Source organism: Leptodactylus fuscus, chromosome 6, assembly GCF_031893055.1.
Source record: "Leptodactylus fuscus isolate aLepFus1 chromosome 6, aLepFus1.hap2, whole genome shotgun sequence".
Taxonomy (NCBI): domain Eukaryota; kingdom Metazoa; phylum Chordata; class Amphibia; order Anura; family Leptodactylidae; genus Leptodactylus; species Leptodactylus fuscus.
In genome coordinates, this window is record NC_134270.1 from 169,819,480 (window position 1) to 169,843,387 (window position 23,908).

A 23,908-nucleotide genomic window follows, 5' to 3' on the forward strand; every position below is an offset into this window, starting at 1 on the left:
ACTCCCAGCTAACACCCTCGCCCCCCTCCAGTCCACCTTAAACTGCGCTGCTTGCTTAATCCACCTCACCCCCCGATCTTCATCGGCTGCTCCCCTCTGCCAGTCCCTCCACTGGCTACCCATAGCCCAGCGAATTGAGTTCAAGCTACTAACGCTAACACACAAAGCCATCCACAACCTGTCCCCTCCATATATCTCTGACCTCATCTCCCGCTACCTGCCCACACGTAACCTCAGATCCTCCAATGACCTCCTGCTCTCATCCACTCCTCACACAACCGTCTCCAAGATTTCTCCCGTGCATCCCCCGTACTCTGGAACTCCTTACCACAACACATAAGACTGACCCCCACAATCACAGGATTCAAGAAGGCCCTGAAGACTCCCCTATTCAGGAAGGCCTACAACCTCCAATAACACTATCACCGCACCCCCATCTGTACAGTCTCCCCCTCTCCTTCTGTCTCTACCCCCTTCCCCCATAGATTGTAAGCCCTCGTGGGCAGGGCCCTCTACCCCTCTGTGCCAGTTGGTCATTGTTAGTATTATATCTACCTGTATATTCTGTGTATTGTATGTAACCCCCAAATGTAAAGCACCATGGAATTAATGGTTAATAATTAATAATAATAATAATTTTTTCCTGCTTGGCCACAGCTAAACTTCTGCTTGCATTTCTTGCACATTGCTCTGGATTTATTGTTGGGCAACGTACAAAAAAATTCCCACATTGCGCGTAGTTGCTGCCACCAGCAGCAATGGAAACAAGTATACCTCTACCACCGCCAATGCCACCAGCCCCACCCTGGGAGGTTGCCCTAATGTCTGATCTGGGTAGGCTGGTTGGATGTTGGGCTAGCGCAATGACTGGAATTGTTACCGTCACCACAAGGCTCCTTTACACTATGTATTGGACAAGACTATTGCATCCCACAATGTTGAGATCAGTGCTTTTTGGGCACCATATTATCACTTCTTCTGGGCCATAATGAAATAAACGATGACATCACAAGTGTCTTTGCTTTGTGGGATACCAAGTAAAACCATGGAGTATCCTAAAATCAAATCATTGATCATCTTCTATACCAAACCTGCTCATAGCAAAAATAACTATCTACTAAACAATGGCTAAGACTGAGACTTTTTTTTCCCATTTACCGTAGACGCTCCAGGGGTTGCGTGGTGGAATTAAAGCCAAGGTGTGAAAACCGTCCAAGACATTTGTCAACAAGAGGGAATAACAAGATGTGTTTACCGCATGACATCTGCTTTGTCCAACACCACAGGGCATGGTGTATGAGTAACAGGTTTCCTCATCCTATGTACTCCAATGGGAATAAGAAGAATATAAGAGCCCGGTCTGGCTCATAGATCACCATGAGGACATCTGAAGACATCATCTCACCTGAGCTCTTCTGACCGGCCATCACGATGAATACCGTCTCTACCACCGGCCTCATTGTCTTCTGTGCTCTGCTGGGCTTAGGTGAGTTGCCGATTTTGTAAGGTCATACATACTGATACAAGGTTGACTTTGGTCCCAATTGGATATTGTAGTTTTACCTTGATGTCTTCAATCTTATTGTACCTTAATCTGCCTTATCCAAGTGGTTACATAGACAACCACCTCATTCAACCATTGTGACCTTATATAGTAGACTCTTCTCTTTCATTGTTGGATTGTCCATGGTGCTCCATCTCATACAGGGTTACTTTCGCCATCCTCTTACCTGCACGCCCCTGTATTACTATTCACATAGAACTTTACCCAATTGTCACCTTTATTTTTTAGTCTCTTCTTCTGATTCTGAATGTTATTCTTGCGTTGCAAACATCTCTACCACATGTACACCGGAAAAGATTAAATGTGAGGATGGGTGCATGACTGTCAACCAATACATTTTTCCTTGGTGAGTATTCCTCCATTCTGCCCTTATATAACAATCTCAGTTCTGGTTTTCTGATGTCTATTTACTCCATTTATAGATAAAAACGGGATGAGATCAATGCTTAAAGGGTGTGCCGATAAAAAAATGTGTCAGGCCTATGGCGACGCAAGACAGAAAAAGCTCGTATTCCAAGGTTTTGTAAGATGCTGCGAAGGGAACTTATGCAATAATGACACCTATAACAGTAAGTGCCGCAATGGTGTTACTTCTATGTAATAACTGACTCATAGCCAAAGACACATGACCTATTAGGGAATATGGACATCATAGAGGGGTCCCCCGTTTGGAGTGGAGAGAGACGAAAGATAATAAGCTCAAAGCAGTGACATAACTAGGAATGGTGGGGCCCCATGGTGAACTTTTGACATTGGGCCTCCCTGACTGATGCTGAAGACCCCGACAAACCCCTTCACATTCCTGCACACAGTATAATGTCCTATAGTGGCCCCTGCACACAGTATAATGTCCCATAGTGGCCCCTGCACACAGTATTATGCCCCATAGTGGCCCCTGCACACAGTATTATACCCCATAGTGGCCCCTGCACACAGTATTATGTCCCATAGTGACCTCTGCACACAGTATTATGTCCCATAGTGGCCCCTGCACACAGTATTATCCCCCATAGTGTCCCCTGCATACAGTATTATTCCCCATAGTGGCCCCTGCACACAGTATTATGCCCCATAGTGGCCCCTGCACACAGTATTATGCCCCATAGTGACCCCTGCACACAGTATTATGTCCCATAGTGGCCCCTGCACACAGTATTATGTCCCATAGTGGCCCCTGCACACAGTATTATCCCCCATAGTGTCCCCTGCACACAGTATTATGTCCCCATAGTGGCCCCTGCACACAGTATTATGCCCCATAGTGACCCCTGCACACAGTATTATGCCCCATAGTGGCCCCTGCACACAGTATTATGTCCCATTTGGGACACTCACTAGCAATTATTATACTCTGGGGTCTCCTCAATGACATATGGGATGTCATGTGACCCGGGGCCTGCGTCACAACGCATAAGGATGTAGGCCCCAGTCATGTGACGTCTGGGATGTCATACAAGTAGGCCCGAAGCCTGCCTGCAGTCAGAAGATGTAAGTAAATAAGGACTATTACGGCCTTTAAAAAAAAAAAAAGGCAATAATGTCCCGGGTCCTGTGGCAGCCGCTACCGCTGCTACCCTGGTAGTTACACCTCTGGCTCTAAGCAACCTGTCCATCCTATATTACATGGTCAGCCATTCATTTGAACACCTGGCATGTAATAATGGCCAGATCATTTGTGTCTATGTCATGTCTCGCATATGGAACAGTTAATAAATTGGGGTCCAACATCTCCATAGAAAGATAATGGAGTTACCGTAACTTTTATCCCCATCTGAATTTTCCATTATAAGGGGGTGCTCACATGGGGAAAATGAGGAAGAATTGAGGTGGACATCTCCTCAGATTGCTCTTCCGGCTCCCTAGGGTGGAATGCCAAACCCAAAGTTTATGTTGACCACCCATTATATTCTGGAGTCTTTTTAGACCTTAGAGTAAATTAATGGGCAGCCCTGGAAAAATTAAAACCACTGATACTCCCCTTCCTTCATCCCTACTGGGGCTCTGCCATAGCGTCTGGTCTTCTGTGATGTTAGTGGCCTTGGGTCAATGCTTAGGCATAGGATTGAGCCTCAGTGGTCATGTAGGAGGCATCAACAGGCTTTGACCCTAGCGTCATGACATCGATGGTCCTCATGTGACTACTAAGGTCCAGTCAAAGCCTTCACTGGTGACCTTGCAAACGAGACCCAACAAAGAATATTGGATGTTGTTATGGAGCCCAGAAAAGGTAAGGGAAGTTGAGTATGAGTAATTTTTTGCATCTTCCCTGAAACTTACGGTTGAACCCTTTGATCCAAGGTTTTTATACTTGTCACGGAGCAAAGGTATACGTCTTCCTCCGGATGGTCTTTTGAATCAACACGGACGCAAGAGGTCGGGAGACAACAGCAATTTATTGTAATCCACAAAGTTAGTAGCCGGCAGCGGTCACATCAACCGTAATAACAATAAGTCCACAGAAGTCACAATCCAATGATAACTTTGGTTCCTTGGTCCTGTAACTATATCCTGGCTCTCTGCAGAGCTGTGCACAGGCCGGCTAACACATACTAACTGCTAGCTACATCTATATACTAACACTGTTACTTCCTCTATCTGTGGGTGGGGAGGGCTGAGTCACAGATCCTTCCCCCCTCACCTATACCAAGGAGAGCAGACTCCCTGTCTCCTGTGGACAATGCACCGTCCAACATCTTCTTGGAGACACTGATCAGATTATCTCCACCCATTGTCCTCACTGGTCCTCACTAGTTAGAGGTATTTGCATACAATGTGCTAACACACTAGACCCTAATCAGCCAACTACACACTGATGTTTACAACAGGTTAGAGAATACATTCCACATGAAATATATATTACACATTGCCTATTGCCGGACTCTAACCATCCCGTGACAACCCCTCCCCCTCTCAAAACATGTGCATGACACAATTGGCCTACACAGGTAAATTGGGGAATGCACATCAGTCTCTATAGCTCATATTTCCTCCTGCCGGGATAACCCATCTGTGTTCTGGTGTTGGTTCCCTCGGCGGTGCTGAATGGTAAAGTTGTAGGGTTGAAGGGCTGGCATCTGTCAGAAAATCCGGTGGATCCATGTTGGCATCTCTCTGAGCTTGGCTTCGGGTCACTGCTCCCACAAAGTGGCACTGTAGATTTCCAACATCGTTGCCTAACAGAACATCGGCCGGCAGCCCGCTCATCACACCAATTGTGCATCGTTTTGGTCCATAACCATAGTCGAGTTCCACGGTAGCTTTAGGAATACGTCTTTGAGTACCCCCTGCCAACTTGATAGAAATGCCAGGGCCCTCCTCTAGGGCCTCAGGTCGCACAACTCGGGGGTCCGCTACCGTTAGGAAAGCTCCCGAGTCCCGGAATCCAACAACTGTTCGGCCATCCAGTAGGACCTCCTGCAAGTGCTTCCGCTGACGGTTTGCAGGATGTGTGGCAGAAGGCTGAATCCCATAGACCCCTGGAGGTGGAACAGATGTGTCATTCATGGAGTCATCTGGAAATGGGGCCAAACTTTCTGTCCTAGGAGTGGTTCCCAGGTAGTGAATAGGCCGGGATGCCACGGTGGCCCGTGCCCCCATGTTAACAGGGCAACTAGCTTGCAAATGTCCAGGCCGCCCGCACCCAAAACATCTGCGCTCTAGCATTCTTCCAGTAGGTCGTTGTCTAGGGACAGGGTTGTTCATAGCTGGAGGCCGATGGGCTGGGACAGGGGTAGAGGGGGAATTGTAATCCTGAGGCCGGGCACGAAAGGTGGTTGGCTGGCTGAAGGGTGTCTGGCGGACTGTGGTAGTTTTCCGCTCCTCTGCAAACAACCTCTTCCACTGCGGCTTGATGGTCAGGCCCTCATCTGCAAGAGAAGCAGCTTGCTCAACTGTGGCTGGGTTCCGTTCCAGCACCCACTCACGGATCTCAGCGGGGCACTGGGAAAAGAACTGTTCCTTAAGTATGACTTGGAGGATCTTATCGACTGTGACAGCCTCCTCTCCTTCTAGCCAGCGCTTGCATGCTTGCTTCAACTTGTGGGCGAACATGTGGAAGGAGCTTCCCCCATTGTAAGACAAAGAGCGGAACTGAACTCGGTAGGTCTCTGGAGTGACTGCATAATACTTCTGCACCGCTCTTTTAATGGCCTCATAGTCCCGCTGATCACTAGGGTCCATGGCTCTGAGAGCTTCCGCAGCCCCATCTCGTAGGTGCCCCACCAGATACCGGACCCAATCCTTCTCTGGGACTTCCATCAGGCGGCACTGGTGTTCGAAGTCCTGAAAATATCCATCAACATCCCCAGCCGCTTCCTCAAAGGTCTTGAAGTGTTTATGGGAGACATATGGTGGTTCTCTCACTGTTGGGCTGGGGGTCGACGTTTGATTATAATTCCGCGCAGTTATCTCAGCCATTCGCATTTCATGCGCCATTCTTTCCTTTTCATGCGCCATTCTCTGTTCCTCCTTCTCCGTTTCCTGAGCCCTCTGTAACGCTCTACTCCTTTGCTCTGCAGTTGCTCCTAGCCCCAGCACTGCCAATTCCTCCTCATACAAAACAACCCATCTGCTCTTTTGGGTCTGTACCTGCCACTCCTGTATCTCTCCAGTCTCCTGGGGGCAGCCCTCCTCATGGTCGCTTTGCAGGGTCATCTCCTCCAGTGCCTCGATCAGTTGCTCTTTCGTTCTTCCCTGGTAACTCAGGTTTTGTTCCCGGGCCCTTAATTTTAGACTTGCCATAGTCCAGTTCCTGTATTCTGAGGTTGTGGCTCCATTAATCGCTGGGCTGCTGTAGTCCATCTCGCTGTCCGCTGTTGATCCCACCACTGCCAACCAGTTGTCACGGAGCAAAGGTATACGTCTTCCTCCGGATGGTCTTTTGAATCAACACGGACGCAAGAGGTCGGGAGACAACAGCAATTTATTGTAATCCACAAAGTTAGTAGCCGGCAGCGGTCACATCAACCGTAATAACAATAAGTCCACAGAAGTCACAATCCAATGATAACTTTGGTTCCTTGGTCCTGTAACTATATCCTGGCTCTCTGCAGAGCTGTGCACAGGCCGGCTAACACATACTAACTGCTAGCTACAACTATATACTAAGACTGTTACTTCCTCTATCTGTGGGTGGGGAGGGCTGAGTCACAGATCCTTCCCCCCTCACCTATACCAAGGAGAGCAGACTCCCTGTCTCCTGTGGACAATGCACCGTCCAACATCTTCTTGGAGACACTGATCAGATTATCTCCACCCATTGTCCTCACTGGTCCTCACTAGTTAGAGGTATTTGCATACAATGTGCTAACACACTAGACCCTAATCAGCCAACTACACACTGATGTTTACAACAGGTTAGAGAATACATTCCACATGAAATATATATTACACATTGCCTATTGCCGGACTCTAACCATCCCGTGACAATACTGACTGCCAGATTGGAGTCGGGAAGGAATTTTTTCCCCCTTAAATGGGGCAATTGGCATGAGCCTCATGGGGTTTTTTGCCTTCCCCTGGATCAACACTGTAGGGATTGTAGGGTTATAGGTTGGACTTGATGGACTGATGTCTTCATCCAACCTCATCTGCTATATAACTTTGTAACCTTGCGAAGAGGTTCACCCATCACTAGTTCGATGCTATGTATTTTATAATATCTCTAGGACATCGTAAGCCTTATGCATCACCAGCCGTGAAATACTGAATTGAAAATCTTGTGCAATTCTATTTATTTCCCCAGTTCCTGTAAATAAAACACTAAATGGTAAAAAATGTAAAGCCTGCTTCAAAATGGACACTACGAAGGAATGTAAGCCGGACCAGGACCAACTCTGCGCCGGAAACCAGAACAGTTGTTATGACTATAGGGGAATAGTGAGGACTCCGGGTGAGCAGATCTTTCTTTTTCCATCAAAGGATGTGTATATTTTTGCAACCTATAAAATTCTAAGCAGCTTGTGCAAGATTTATAAGATAAGATAAGATAAGATAACCCTTTTATAGTCCTACCATGGGGAAATATCATGTGTTTGTGCAAAAAAAGTCCCCCAATGAGGCAACACGGTGGCTCAGTGGTTAGCATTGCAGCACTGGAGTCCTGGGTTCGAATCCTGTCAAGGAACAACATCTGCAAGGAGTTTGTATGTTCTCCCCGTGTTTGCATTTCCTCCAATACAGGTCACAACATCTAAGGGCTCGTTCACATCTGCGCCCCGGGTCTCCGTTTTGCAGGTTTCCGTTTCCTGCCCAAAACTGGAGCCGGAATCCTGCAGGCATTTTTCAAACCCATTCATTTGAATGGGTTTGAAAAGTGTCCGGCCGTGAGCGCCGGTGAGCGTTTTGTGCTCTCCGCGGCAAAACAGTTTTTTTTTTTAACCAGACACAATAATAATAATAAATTTTATTTATATAGCGCCAACATATTCCGCAGCGCTGTACAATTTGTAGGGTTCAAATACAGACAGAAAGATACAGTGCAAAGAAAGTCATTTCACACAATGGGACTGAGGGCCCGGCTCGCAAGAGCTTACAATCTATGAGGTAGAGGGGGTGACACAAGAGGTAGCAGGGGCGGCATTGCTTATGCAGAGGTCAGACAGTTTTGTAATAGAGGTGACTGTCATTACACAAACATAAGACTTTATGAGCCGTCGACAGTCGTGTCCTTTAACATGTGGATGGCGCTTGGACAGATAAAGTTATCCTGAGATGACATCATATCATGTGGGGTAATGTGGGAGCGGGGACAGAGGAGGGTTAAGGGTTTACGTTAGACATTGTGATCGGCCTGTCTGATAAGATGTGTCTTTAGTTTGCGTTTGAAACTGTAGAAATTGGGAGTTAATCTGATCGGGGTAGAGCATTCCAGAGAAGTGGTGCAGCTCGGGAGAAGTCTTGTATACGAGCGTGGGAGGTTCTGATAATAGAAGATGTAAGTGTTAGGTCATTGAGTGAGCGGAGAGCACGGGTTGGGCGGTAGACAGAGATGAGGGAGGCAATGTATGGAGGTGCGGCATTATGGAGAGCCTTGTGGATAAGGACATGTTGGACATGCAGGACTTTGTGTCTGGTTAAAAAAAAAACGGTTTCGCCACGGAGAGCACAAAACGCTCACCGGCGCTCACAACCGGACACGGTCTGACAGGTTTCCGTCTTCTGTCTGCAGAAGATGGAAACCTGAGAACAGAGACCGAGGCACAGGTGTGAACCCAGCGTAAGTAGTTAAGCCCCTTGCAGATGGCCATGGGTGAGATCAGTGCGGTATGCGTGTTTTTCCCATCCATTTTTATGGGCACATGTACAAGACTGGGATTTCCGCGGATCAGCGTGCAGGCCGTGAGTCGGCAACACAAAAAATGGATCAAAACTTATTTTATTAGAATCAACCTCACGACACTCCGTCCCAACTAGGCCTAATCCAAAGCGGAATGCCACGACTGGATGCCGGTGCACTGTATACCTCCACCTCAAAATCCAGTCCAAAAAACGCTGTCTGAACTTACCTAAGATAGGACCTAACTGGCATCTAGTAAAATCTACAAAATATTGCAATACAAAAATATTCCAGTATATTATCCGGACAATGAAGCGATCACATATTCAAGTTCCCTTATGGAAATAAAATATTAGTTAAAAAAAGTTTAAAAACAGTTTAAAAAATTAAACAAATCAAATATAGAACAAGAGATCAAAACTCTTCCTTTTCCCGTTTTCTATATAAATACAATCCAAAAAACATAAACATCATTTTCCAAACTATTAAAATCAAAATTTTGTATTAAAATGTCATATTATTTGTCACCTACGGTGAACACTGTTTTAAAAAAAATGCAGTACCAGAATTTTTCTTTTACTTGGTCATCTTTGTTGATCAAAACGTTGTATGTACTCAAGAATGGTACCAATACAGCCAAGCACACAAAAACGAAGCCCCCGCGTAGATCCATCAACCTAAAAATAACAAAGACATTGGTGTCGGAATCTGGTGTAATTTTAGTTTTTACAAAAAGTGAAGTTTTATTTTGTAAAAATAGTAAAAATTATATAAATTTGGAATTGCCCTAAGCTTGAACTGTAGAAAAAAACATGTAAAAACCCCCCACAAACCTAAAAAATAGCAATGAAATAGCAGCTATGTTAAAATAAGAAGAATTGTAAAAACTAACCAAAATTTAATTGGATCCTATAGGTTGAGGTCGGGGCCGGGGACTATCTCAATAGAAACAAAAGTATACAGTCAGGGCGGCTCTACTGTCATCCCCATCATTATAACTGTGTGACAGGAGCCGTCTAATCATCAGCAGTAACTGTGATGAGTTGGTGTCGTCCCCCCTACGGAGAGCTTGTGTGGAACAGTCCATATAATTTCGTCATACAAAATGTTCTGATGTGATTTTTGTAGAGGACATAAAATGATGGAGATCGCATGACCACATGGAAGACAAGAATTGCGCAAATTTTCAGATAGAAAGCAATAACTAAATAATATAGAAGAGAGAACAGAAGAATCGGCTTATAGTGAAAGACAAAATACCGGATCCTCTATTTAGGGAATGTTACTGTAGCCATGTATATAAGATAGTTTCCTCATTTGCATCTCTTATGTTTGTGTCTACAGATAATGTTGTGCGGGCGTACTCCTCCAAAGGTTGTGCTAATGATGTTGCCTGCACATGCAACTTTAATGTTGCCATTGGAACCAAAGAAATACGGAGGGAGTTTCTGAACTGTACGAAGGCGATATCCGTAACTCCTGAGTGAACGGATCGGCCGTCTTCAATACTAACCGTCTGCTTCTGATCTATCCTAATCGCAAATCATATAGAATAATAATCATACTACTACTACTACTACTACTAATAATAATAATAATCCTTCCTGGGACAGCTAAGGTCTAGTTCACGTCTGTGTCGGTATTCCATTCGGTTGAGTCTGCATGGGAGCGCATTGGCAAGTGGTGAGCAGTGAAAGCACACAGACCCCATAGACTATAATGGGGTCCGTGTGCTTTCCACGCGGTGTCCGCACCAGTTATGCAGAGAGGAAAGTAGCTCTTTTCTGTCCATATGTTCTCTGCGGACACTGCGGCGGATAGCACACGGACCCTATTATAGTCTATGAGGTCCGTGTGCTTTCATAAGCTCACCGCTTGCCAATGTGTTCAGTATTTGGGGGGTCCCCATGTGGATTACCGAATGCAGATGTGAACCAGGCCTAAGTGATTTTTTTAGCTTTGCTTTTGGGAGCTGGGGCACTTGAATACGTTGCGCTGCTGAGGAAGTATATACAACTCTTACCATGTCATACTGGGAGTTGTAGTATCCCAACAGCCATTAATTGCACACTATAGGTCTTGATGATAACCTGTATATCCAGTATACTCAGAATACTCCGAATGCTCAGAATACTTAAAGAAAATAAGTGATTTCTGATATATTTTAAGATTTTAATAAAAATGTGACTTTTTTTTTCTGAACGCTGCAATAAATTCTCACACTATCAGCAACATATTGTCTCTGTGTGACTTTGTAGCAAGATGATAATATCTAAGGTTGGGACTACTGGGACCAGGCAATCAAAAATAAATATATTCACTTCCTCCATCTCCTTTTTTGCCTTGACTCTATTATTTTCTCAACCTGTCTCCGAGACTCATCTATATTCCCCCTCCTCCACACTAGGCTTTGTCTGGCTCTGAGAAAACAGTCTCTCTAAAAAAGTGAACAAAAACCTATGTGTGCCCCAGCCGTACCATTTAAAACTACAGCTTATCCCATAAAAAACAAGTCCACACAAAATTAAAAAGTTCTCAGAATAAAAATATCTATCTATTTTCAAATTTTGTAATGCAAAGATTCGAAACTTGGGGTAAAACCAGGGTGAGTTTTCTGTAGGATGATACCCACAGTTGACCCTCTATATAGTCATAGACAAAATTTGACATCCGGAAAAGAGGTAACATAATTAATTTCAGCCCCAATAACAGAATTATTGATCCATTCCCCTATAAACAGTTAATAAATGTTATACAGTACATTATATATATGTCCTAAAATGGTGTCATCCTACTAATATTATAAGTGTGAAAGTTTGTGTGTTTGGATGTTTGTTCCTCAATCACGCTAAAACGCCTGGACGGATTTGCGTGCAATTTTCCACAAACATAGTTTTCCCTTAGGATTGAGTCACAGGCTACTTTTGGTGCCACTAAACAACATGGCTTCCTAGCAGGAGACTCACAAAAGCAGGACTCCTAGCCCCAGCTATAGATCACATTGTCTGTATTACTACATACACAATATAACACATCACATTGTCTGTATCACTACATACACAATACAACACATCATATTGTCTGTATCACTACATACACAATACAACACATCACATTGTCTGGATCACGACATACACAATACAACACATCACATTGTCTGTACCACGACATACACAATACAACACATCACATTGTCTGGATCACGACATACACAATACAACACATCACATTGTCTGTACCACGACATACACAATACAACACATCACATTGTCTGTACCACAACATACACAATACAACACATCACATTGTCTGACACAATACAACACATCACATTGTCTGTACCACGACATACACAATACAACACATCACATTGTCTGTACCACGACATACACAATATAACACATCACATTTGCTAGCCCACCAAACTTTTTAAAGCACTTTTACAGTTTCACACGTCTGTGTCCGCCCAATTCTCAAATCACCGCAGATGAAGTCGCGGGTAAAAGCTAGTTGAAAAATATAACTCATCATGTAAAAAACGAGACCCTATGTCAATGGAAAATCCAAAACTTATCACTCTTGGAATGTGATAATTGGTACAGAGGTAGTAAAAGTAAACAATCTCCAGTAAATGTTACAATATGTGGACATACCGTAACGGACCGTCACAATGTAGGTCATGTCCTATTTTTATCTCCATGCATTGGGGATCTGTGAAGATGGCTGCGCCTCAGGTCCAAGACGGACATGAAAGGCATCAGAAACTGACGAAAAAAAGCCAATTGCTATTCTTTAGCTGTGTTTTGCTACGTGAGACTTTAGTATTTTGTAATACAGTTTATAGCATAGTCGTGGTCATACTCACCAATAGATGGGAATAGATTCATTGAGGTCTATAGGAGAGTTTTTTTGACATGCTCTGTGCAAGAAGGGGGTGGAGATAAGATATGACATCATCTATGGTCAGCAGTAGATGTAATGATGAGTGTTAGGTGATGATATAGAGGTGTTATCTTCTATTGTAACTAGAGATGAGCGAGTAGTATTCGATCGAATACTACGGTATCCGAAATATTCCAACTCGATCGAATACTACTAGCTATTCGCAGTAAAGTTTCAATTCAGAGCCAGCGTTGATTGGCCCGAATGCTATATAGTGTATAGCATTCTGCAAATCAACGCTGGTTCTGCTTCAGGCTCGTCCTTGCTAGTCGGGAGAGCTGGCAGCTTGCTGTTATGAGGGAGCTGAATTTTTCTCATAGGAATGCATTGACCAGTGTTGAATGGCCAGTGTACAGCATTCGGCCAATCAACGCTGGTTCTGTGGGAGGCTCGTCTGTGAGGAGGCGGAGTCTAAGATCGGACCACAGCAGTCTCCATTGTGGTCCAATCTTAGACTCCGCCTCCTCACAGATGAGCCTCTGGCAGGACCAGCATTGATTGGCTGAATGCTGTACACTGGCCATTCAACACTGGTCTATTCATTCAACTCGCCATGTTTGGAGGAAGAGAAATGCTGCCTATGACCCAAAGAACACCATCCCCACTGTCAAGCATGGAGGTGGACAAGGGCACAGGACTACTTCACCGCATCAATGGGAGAATGGATGGAGCCATGAACCATAAAATCCTGAGTGACGACCTCCTTCCCACCGCCTCCTTCCAACAGGACAATGACCCAAAATATACAACCAAGGCAACAAAGGAGCGTCTCAAAAAGAAGCACATTAAGGTCATGGAGTGGCCTAGACAGTGTCCAGACCTTAATCCCATAGAAAACTTATAGAGGGGGCTGAAGCCCCGAATTGCCAAGCGAGAGCCCCAAAATCTTAATGATTTAGAGATGATCTGCAATGAGGAGTGGACCAAAATTCCTCCTGACATGTCCGCAAACCTCATCATCAATGACAAAAAACATCTGACTGCTGTGCGCGCCAACAAGGGTTTTACCACCAAGTATTAAGTCTTGTTTGCCAGAGGGGTCACATACTTATTTCTCAATGCAAAATGCAAATAAATTTATAAAATGTATACAAAGTGATGTGCCGTACTGTATACTTCTTCTATATACTAGTTAATAGTTTGACTAGTTGAGATGATATGTAACTAAGACATATAATACTGGAAATTGTTCATTGTTGGAACTTTACACGAAGGTTCCCGACACCAAACCAGAACAATGAGCATCTTATGCACCAAAACGGAACAAACACACTGAAGAGTCCTCGGAGGTAAATACTATTATCGGAGATATTTCAGATAACAATTACACATCACATGAAGACAAACAAGACACATCAGATCTTCTCTTTTTGGTCAGATCACATGGACTGATACTCTCATGGACTCCTTGTGTTATGTGATGTTACTCCATTGTCTTACGGTGGAAGAACCTTTGCTGGAGGCCATTTCTGTGTCTCAATTATTGCTAATAGGAGGTGAAGGTCCTGCCAGGGAAACTTAGAATAAGTGACGACTCGTGACAAGTGCAATGGGAGAGATCTTATCCATCCCATGATACAACAGATTCTTTATATTTCTGAGGATTAGTTATAGGATCTGTGTGTGCAGACATCAGGAAGAAGAGAAGAATCCTAGAAGCCCAAGAAGCCCAAGGAGCCACCCATTCACTGACAATGAAGATCCTACTTGCTTTGCTCTGCATGTTCTCTGCTCTTGTCTGCTCAGGTAACACTAATGTATTCACATGGGATTGTAAGTATAGAATAGTATAGAAGAGTTATATAGAGAGAATAATAGACACATAGAAGAACTGAGGAACATCCACCGGCTTTACTGCACATTGGCTTCAGGCTTGAGGCATATGATAATATCAGATACAAGATTTTGTAAATGTTTTGTAAATTTTGCAAATTCTGGGAAAATTGGTGCAAATTATTGGGAGTTTCCTACTTGTTATGCTTATTATTATAATGCTACATTACAATTATACTATATATGGTTATATTTATTATTAGAGATATTTGCTTATTTCTCAGTTTAGTCCTGACATGGGAACTCCACAACTCCTGGGCTGTATCTGCTACATGTAGGCAGGCTGTACATAGCGTTGTCTGGAGATTCCCCACGAGCTGATATCATGTATAATAATGTCAGAGTCACAATACTGGTCCAGGACATGCACATTGATGGTAGTAGAAAGGATGAAGTGAAGCAGATAGCCAGCGATACAGGGAGAAGGATACATTCACACACATCTGAAAGCTTCAAAGATAAGATTAGATATCTTATGGCTATGATGGTTATACAAATGTATAGAGTACTTATTTACTTCACTTGTCCCTTCTGTCGTGTCCATTCCCTTGGAAGAGCTTGATGGACATATGTCTACTATATATTCAATTATTATATATGTCTATTATATATTCAATGACTATATATGTCTACTATATAATAATTCAACTATATTTATATGTGTGCAGAAATCATTTTATAGCCTTTCAGAAAAGAAGGATCTCAGGGTCTTCATATCAGTCAGCTTCAAAATGAATGCATTGTGTGGGCAGGTGACTGGGAAACACGTGGGAAGCTGGGCTGTATAGCTAGAGATATAACCAGTAGGAAGAAAGAGAGAGTGATCCCACTGTATACAACAATGGGGAGACCACATCTGGGATACTGTGTCCAGGTCTGGAGACTCCATCCAATATAGAAGGGTGCAGAGGTGGCCTGCAAAAATACTAAAATGGTGAAGGGTTTGCAGCATAAAACATGTCAAGAGAGGCTTCAAGAGCTTAGGAAAAGAAGAGAAAGGGTGGAAGGAAGGAGACGTGATAGAAATCTATAACACAGTGGCTCAGTGGTTAGCACTGCAGCCTTGCAGCACTGGAGTCCTGGTGTTCAAATCTCATCAAGGACAAAAAAACCATTTGCAAGGAGTTTGTATGTTCTCCCCATGTTTGCATGGATTTCCATCCCGTATTCCAAAAAAAAGACATGCTAATAGGGAAAAATGTACATTGTGAGCTCTGTATGGGGAGAAATCTATAAATGTTTCTCAATGACATTCTGATATTGCTTCTGAACTCATTTCACCTCGTGTCCCTTGTAAAATAAGGTTCGGGAGGGAGGAACACAAGAACAAGGGGGCACAATCTGACATTATTTGGGATGGGGGGACTCTTTCCCACATCAGTCCTCGAAATTTTTATTAATTGTTACCAATGTCCGGACCTTGTTGACTATGATCATGACATGTAACGCAACTGAGGTAGAATGCCTTGGAGGTAAATGCATGACCGCCATTCAATTGTTTCACATTGGTGAGTACAACTCAAAATATCAAAAGTAGAAGCCGGAGGATAAGGATTATCACATCAACGTATCCCATGTGTATCTGCACGTCCTCCAACAATCAGTGAAAAATAAAGTATCAAAAATAAAAATATCAAGTATCATAAATTTCATTTTTGGGTTTTGTGACCAGTTTTCTCCTTCTGTAGGTAATAACACGTATCAGTCCATACTTAAAGGTTGTGGCAATGAATTGTGTAATAACACAGGCATGGCGACCCAGGACGATGTCATGTACCGATTCCGTGCGGATTGCTGCAAAGGAGAACTATGCAACACTCATGAATATCAACGTAAGTGTCCTAGTGTGACATATAGGGGAATATGTAACATTATTATTAGTTATATAGCATCATTAATTCTATGGTGCCGTACATTTGTGAGGGGGTTTATCCACCTAGTACAGTAACAGAAAACTAACTAGAGGACGAACCTGATACAAGTAGCAAAGAGGACTCTGCCTACAGGCCTACAGTCTATAAGGGAAGGTAGGTGGACACAATAGGTGAGGGTAACAGCTGCTTACATGGTGGTATATTGGCAGTAGGGTTACTGTGTGTTGTATATTAAAAAGACTTAGGGTTTCATTTAAAAGTTGTGATTGTGAGATACGGTATGATGTACAAGAGTGGTCCCTATGCTCAGTATTATGTCCCATAGTGACCCCTACACAGTATAATGTCCCGCAGTGGCCCCTCCAAACAATATAATGTCCCATAGTGGCCTCCACATTGTATAATGCCCCATAGTAGTCCCTCCATACAGTATAATGTCACAAAGAGGCTGCTGCACACAGTATAATGTCCCATAGTGGCCCCTGCACACAATATTATGTCCCATAGTGGCCCCTCCACACAGTATAATGTCCCATAGTGGCTCATCTACACAGTATAATTAGAGATGAGCGAACAGTGTTCTATCGAACTCATGTTCGATCGGATATTAGGCTGTTTGGCATGTTCGAATCGAATCGAACACCGCGTGGTAAAGTGCGCCATTACTCGATTCCCCTCCCACCTTCCCTGGCGCCTTTTTTGCTCCAATAACAGCGCAGGGTAGGTGGGACAGGAACTACGACACCGGTGACATTGAAAAAAGTAGGAAAAACCCATTGGCTGCCGAAAACATGTGACCTCTAATTTAAAAGAACAGCGACGCCCAGGTTCGCGTCATTCTGAGCTTGCAATTCACCGGGGACGGAGGTTTCCGTCCAGCTAGCTAGGGCTTAGATTCTGGGTAGGCAGGGACAGGCTAGGATAGGAAGGAGAAGACAACCACAACAGCTCTTGTAAGAGCTAAATTCCAGGGAGAAGCTTGTCAGTGTAACGTGGCACTGACGGGCTCAATCGCCGCAACCCAGCTTTCCCAGGATCCTGAATGGAATACACTGACAGTGTATTCCCGTATACGCTATATATACCCCCGATCCCCGTTCCAACGGTGTGCCCCCCCCACCTTCACCCCAGAAATACCCTGCAAGTCTCCTAGCAATAGAATTGGGGCTATATACACCCACTATTTTTGCTACTGCCATATAGTGCCATTGTCTGACTGGGAATTCAAAGAATATATTGGGGTTACAAATACCTTCAAGTCCTGCCACTGCCATATAGTGCCATTGTCTGACTGGGAATGCAAAGAATATATTGGGGTTACAAATACCTTCAAGTCCTGCCACTGCCATATAGTGCCATTGTCTGACTGGGAATGCAAAGAATATATTGGGGTTACAAATACACTCAAGTCCTGCCACTGACATATAGTGCCAGTTTCTGACTGGGAATACCTGGCCGACACCAGCTCTGCCCTCTCCGATCCCTCTGTGCTCTACAGCCTACACTTATTTTCTCATCTTTTTTTCTGCACTGCACATCTCTTGCCTACTTCCTTTGGGATCTCAGAAGTGGTGGTCTCAGTGCTGAGAAACACATCTGAGTCCCCCAGGCAATATGCATTAAGAGAACCCTGGAGCCTACCATAGCATCGAGCCTGGCTAAATGCAGATAAAGATTTTGGACCACTTCCAGAGATGGTAATTTCAGTGCTGCAGTTGGTAACGGATGGTGTAATGGGATTAGCTGAGGGATCGCTGTCTTGACCACTTTTTGGCACAAAATGAAAGTCCAATCCAGCCATGTATGGTGCAAGGATATGATGCAAGGACACCTACATATCTGTCTGTGACACATTGGGGAGTTCACCCTCATCCGCCCTTTTGGCCTGCACCATAATGCGCCTCTTCCCAGCTAAGCTAAGCGCTGAATTTAGGGACCGCCTCATGTTTGGGGGAAAGTGCTGGTGTGGACGGCACAGTGAGGTGGCGCAGTAGACACTCTGCCCAAAAAGGGCAGAGTGTCCCCCAGCCGGGACTCCAACATCTCCTGGGCCAGATTTTTGGAGATATGGCCGTTGAAGCCTTGGGCATGTGGGTGGGTTGCGCTGTACTTTAGCATGAAATGAAAGGCCTGGGAGATGGGGAGTTGCTGGGAAGAGGCGCATGATGGCGTGGACAAAAGGAGAAGTGGCAGGAAAAGGGGAGGATGAGGGAGAAGTCAACAAAGTGGCGGAGGCAGATGAAGTGATGTCCTGACTCGTCCTCTGGAGTGCATCGCCAGCACTGTGAGCAGAGGCAGTGGCATGAACGGCGGGCGACGTTTGTCCTGCCGTTGCTGCCTGCCACTGATTCCAGTGCTTGGATTCCAAATGACGGTGCATTGAAGTGGTGGACAGGTTGCTCTTCTCAGGGCCCCTACTCGATTTCGAGAGGCAAATTGTGTAGACGACACTATATCTGTCCTCGGCGCATTCCTTGAAAAAACTCTACACCTTCGAGAAATGTGCCCTCGATGGGGGAGTTTTTCTGGGCTGGGTACAAAAGGGAACATCTTCGGACATTCCGGGTCTGGCCTGGCTTCGGCGAAGCTGCTGACCTCTGCCTCTAGCTACCCTTTTTGGTGCTGCACCTGCCTCAACATCCACACTACTTTCCCAGCTTGACATCCGCCTTGTCCAGGTAGTGTCGGTGTCCTCGTCGTCCACCACCTCCTCTTCCAACTCCTGTCTCGCCTCCTCCTCCTGCACAATGCGCATGTCAACTGGCTGCCCTGACAGCAACTGCATCTCATTGTTGTCGATGAGGGTGGGTTGCTTGTCATCCGCCATCAAATCGACCGGAGATGAAGGAGACTCTAGTGTTTGAGCATCTGGACACAGATACTCGTCTGTTAGGTCCGTGGAATCGCGAAATGGAGGGGCAGGTTGCGGTACAGTCAAAGGAAGGGAGAACAGCTCTGGGGAGCAGGGACAGTTGGGGTTATTGTTCTGGGAAGATTGGGAATTTTATGTGGAAGGAGGACAAGACTGTTGGGTAAGAGGAGGAGAGGAGGTAGAGGCTGACTGGCTGGTGGACAATGTGCTTTAAGCGTTATCCGACAGCCATTGCAAGACCTGTTCCTGGTTCTCGGGCCTACTAATCTTTGTACCATTCAGCCTAGTTAATGTGGAACTTTTGTGCAAAGCGCAGAACTTAGGGCCCGCCTGATGTTAAGGGACACGCTGGTACAAGGCTCAACTCACCCTAAGTACCAAAAACACTGCTGGTGCAAGGCTCTACTCATGCCAAGGGCCTCAATCTCTGCTGGTAGCTCAGCTTAAGGTCCTGTAACTTTGGTTGGAAGGGCTCATGTTAAGGGCAAGAAAAGTGAATTTTGGAAGGTCTTACCACATCACACACACACACACACACACACACACACACACACACACACACACACACACACACTCAAAATGACAGTTAAGGGTGAGGGCTTTTGGATTTCCCATTGTCTATTCCATCCGTGGTTGTCATGGGGAACGTGATTTAAAGGGGTGGTTGTTACTGTTTGTTGAGCTTAAATTGGGGTTTGTGTCCATCCATTTGGGGAGTAAAGAAGGTTTCCAGGTATTTTCCCACTTTGATAGAGGTTTTTTTGAATGTGTAAAGTGTGTAGTTGTTAGGCTGTGATGTTGGGGTAATAGAGGGTCTTTGGTGTGTTAGATGCCCCCAGACATGCTTCCCCTGCTGCCCCAGTGTAATTCCAGAGGTGTTGGCATCATTTCCTTGGGTGTCATAGTGGACTTGGTGACCCTCCAGACACGGATTTGGGTTTCCCCCTTAACGAGTATATGTTCCCCATAGACTATAATGGGGTTCGAAACCCGTTCGAACACTCGAACAGTGAGCGGCTGTTCGATTCGAATTTCGAACCTCGAACATTTTAGTGTTCGCTCATCTCTAAGTATAATGTCCCATAGTGGCCCCTGCACACACTATTATGTCCCATAGTGGCCCCTCCACACAGTATAATGTCCCATAGTGGCCCCTCCACACAGTATAATGTCCCATAGTGGCCCCTCCACACAGTATAATGTCCCATAGTGGCCCCTGCACACAGTATAATGTCCCATAGTGGCCCCTGCACACAGTATAATGTCCCATAGTGGCCCCTGCACACAGTATAATGTCCCATAGTGGCTCATCTACACAGTATAATGTCCCATAGTAGCACCTACATACAGTATAATGTCCCAGAGTAGCCCCTCGCCACAGTATAATGCCCCATAGTGGCCCCTCCACACAGGATAATGTCCCATAGTGGGTCCTCAATATAGCATAATGCCTCATAGTGGCCCCTACACACTGTATAATGTCCCATAGTGGCCCATTCACACAGTATAATGTCCCAAAGAGGCCCCTCCACATAGTATAATATCCCATAGTGGTCCCTACACACTGCATAATGCCCCATAGTAGCACTTACATACAGTATAATGTCCCATAGTGGGTCCTCTACACAGTATAATGCCTCATAGTGGCCCCTGCACACAGTATTATGCCCCATAGTGGCCCCTGCACACAGTATTATGTCCCTTAGTTGCCCCTGCACACAGTATTATGCCCCATAGTGGCCCCTGCACACAGTATTATGTCCCTTAGTTGCCCCTCCACTCAGTATAATGTGTTATGTTTACTCATTTCTCCTGGGTCTTTGCTTATTATACTCTTGGATCTGAACTGACCCTGTAATATAATAATAACAGCTCTGGTTTGGACATGTGCAATTACTTACTCAAGCCCCCCTTGCAACCTCAGGGCCCCGGGGAACCACACATGTTATAAGCCGCCCCTGGTCTTATGAATCACATTAGCATATCTACAAGTGTTGGGGATCCACATGAGAAATATTGGAGGTGGTTGTGTAAAGACTGATTCAGAGAAGGGTAAAATGTGGAGAAGAAGGTCCTTGTAGGATCGGAGATTATGTTTGGGTAGCTAGCAGGAGATTAGGTCAGTCTTGTATATCATATTAATATATCGAATTTGTTGGGCAATGGGTGGCCAGTGTAGGGATTGGCAGAGGGGAGAATCCAATGAAAAATTGAGAGAGAGATGGATTAACCAGCGTTAAGGATGGATTAGAGGGGAGCAAAAGAGTTAGTTGAGAGGCCACAGAGAAGGGTGTTGTAGTCATGTAGGTGGGAGATGGCAGGGTGTATGGGATAGCAACTTTGGGTGAGGAAGGAGAACATATGACATAGATGTTTTTGAAGAACTAAGAGTTTGGATTTCCCTGATGTCCACTACCCATTGATCATAAGGGAATACTGACATCATAGAGGGGGGTTGCCCCTAAAAAAGTAGTTGAATGATTTTTCCTTCATTAAGTTCCCACATACACTGGATTATACCAAGAAGGTAAACCAGAAAATTACAATTTTTACGGCAGTGAGGAGAGATACTGTAGCAAATTGTCTTGATTATAAATTGCAAAATATTAAATTCAAATACAATTTTATATATTTCTCCAGTTCCTAAAGAGGATTTAAGACCAAATGGTAGGATATGTCCATCCTGCTTGCTGATCGGCACTACCGAGGAATGTGTGACTGCCAAGACGATGAACTGCACTGGACCCCAAGACCAATGCTTCACCTATAGGGCCGTTGTGAGGACTCCAGGTGGGCATATCCTTATTTTTTAATAGTTGGTGTGACCCCTTGGAGGAGGAGTCTTGGAAGTGATGATACGGCCCCCACCTATAGCCCTGATCTCAACATCCAGTCTCTCTTGGATGATGTGTAGACACAGAAGGATTGAAGCAAGCCTACAACCACAGAAGATGTGTGCTTAGTTCTCCAAGATGGTGACGTCAACTAATGATGTTTTTGTCTTTGCGTCTGCAGATGGTGAAGTGAATTCGTTTTCTGTACAAGATTGTAGTAATCGCTTCACCTGCAAATTCAATTTTGACGAAAACATTGGGATTGAAGAGATAAGCAGGGACGATCTAAGCTGCGAGAAGTTACGTCCCAATGCAGACAATGACCCTGAATCAATGAATGAATCAGCCGTCTTCCAATCTGATGATTTTCTCTGATTTGTCTTGATATAGAAGGATATTACACACCTAAATCATTTCTTGGCTTTGGGTTGGGAGCTTGAGTTCTTTTCGCGTCAATATGAAGTAATGTTTTTGGTCTACACTGTTGGGGAAGGGCAACGAGTGGCCACAACTTGTAGACCATTGGGTTGGCTCAAACCCTATAACCTTGGGACTGGTAAAAATACTGAAATCAAAGGAGATAATTCTGGCAACTTAAGATTCTAATGTAGATGTGAAAATCTAAACGGGGCAATAAAAACTCACTAAGCAATGTGTTGTCTCTGTCTTGTCTTTTCTAGATTTTTAGAAGTTTACCTCCAAAATGATACCAATAAAAACTGCAACTCATCCCACAAAATCAAGACCCCATATGGTTAAGTCGAGAGAGAAATAAAAAAGGCAATGGGTCTCAGAATACAGTGACCCATAAAACTTGTTTTTATCATACAAAGTCAGGGCCCTTTCCCACGATGTAACGCCGCGCTCATTCTGACACGTAAACACATGTCAGAGTCAGCGCTTCAAAACAGAATCCCATTGACATCAATGGGTTCTGTCCTACGCGCCCTATGCATTGAAATCAATGGGAGGCTTTTTAACCCACTGATTTCAATGTGTTACACGCGTTAAAAAGAACCCATTGAAGTCAATGGGATTCTGTTTTGAAGCGCTGACTCTGACACGTGTTTACGTGTCAGAATGAGTGCCGCGTTACATCGTGGGAACGGGACCCACATATATATATATATATATATATATATATATATATATATATATGAAATTATTATATTTGCTACACTGGAACTGATCCTTAGAATAAGGTAAAACCAAATTAGAATTGCTGGTTTTCTCCAAAAACTGAAGTAAATAAAGCTACTAAAATATATTGACCCCTCCATGTGGCCAGCTATTTTCATCCTGCAAAAAACAAGTCCTCATATAGCAACAATAATGAAAAAATGCCTAGCCATGAACCATTTTAAGGCTAAAGAAATGGAAAAGCTGCTTTTTTTTGTTGTTGCAGAATTTGCTGCGTTTTTTTGAGTTAAAGCCAGGAATGGATTTAATAGAAGGTAGAAATAGAAGAAGCTTCCTATAGATTTATCATTTCTTTTTTAAACACTGCTGGGTTTGTAGCTAAATCTGCAACAAAAAAGCCACTTTGCTGCAACATTGGGCCTCAGTATACGATATCCATACACCTGTCTGTGACCTGCACAGACCCATTCATTTCATGCAGTGAGCCCTGGCCACAAAATGAACCAGAACATGAATATACACCGGTGTGTATGAGTCCATAGAAACTAATGGGTCGGCGTGCTGACAGCTAGC

General features: G+C 44.5%; 1 protein-coding gene across 1 annotated transcript; it reads left to right on the forward strand.

Moving 5' to 3' along the window:
- Nucleotides 1-14,181: 14,181 nt before the first annotated feature.
- LOC142209165 (uncharacterized) lies at nt 14,182-22,570 on the forward strand. Its single transcript, XM_075278097.1, has 5 exons — nt 14,182-14,278; nt 14,391-14,528; nt 16,304-16,447; nt 22,002-22,151; nt 22,377-22,570. Exons 1-5 carry the CDS (start codon nt 14,182-14,184, stop codon nt 22,568-22,570), a joined length of 723 nt encoding a protein of 240 aa, XP_075134198.1.
- Nucleotides 22,571-23,908: the final 1,338 nt, after the last annotated feature.

Excerpts from the sequence above, each read along its gene's own strand:
- LOC142209165 (XM_075278097.1), top strand. The coding sequence starts at position 14,182 with ATGGACTCCTTGTGTTATGTGATGTTACTCCATTGTCTTACGGTGGAA. Across the intron at positions 14,279-14,390 it reads TCAATTATTGCTAATAGGAG|TTATAGGATCTGTGTGTGCA; the intron begins GTGAAGGTCCTG and ends TCTGAGGATTAG. Across the intron at positions 22,152-22,376 it reads GGCCGTTGTGAGGACTCCAG|ATGGTGAAGTGAATTCGTTT; the intron begins GTGGGCATATCC and ends TTGCGTCTGCAG.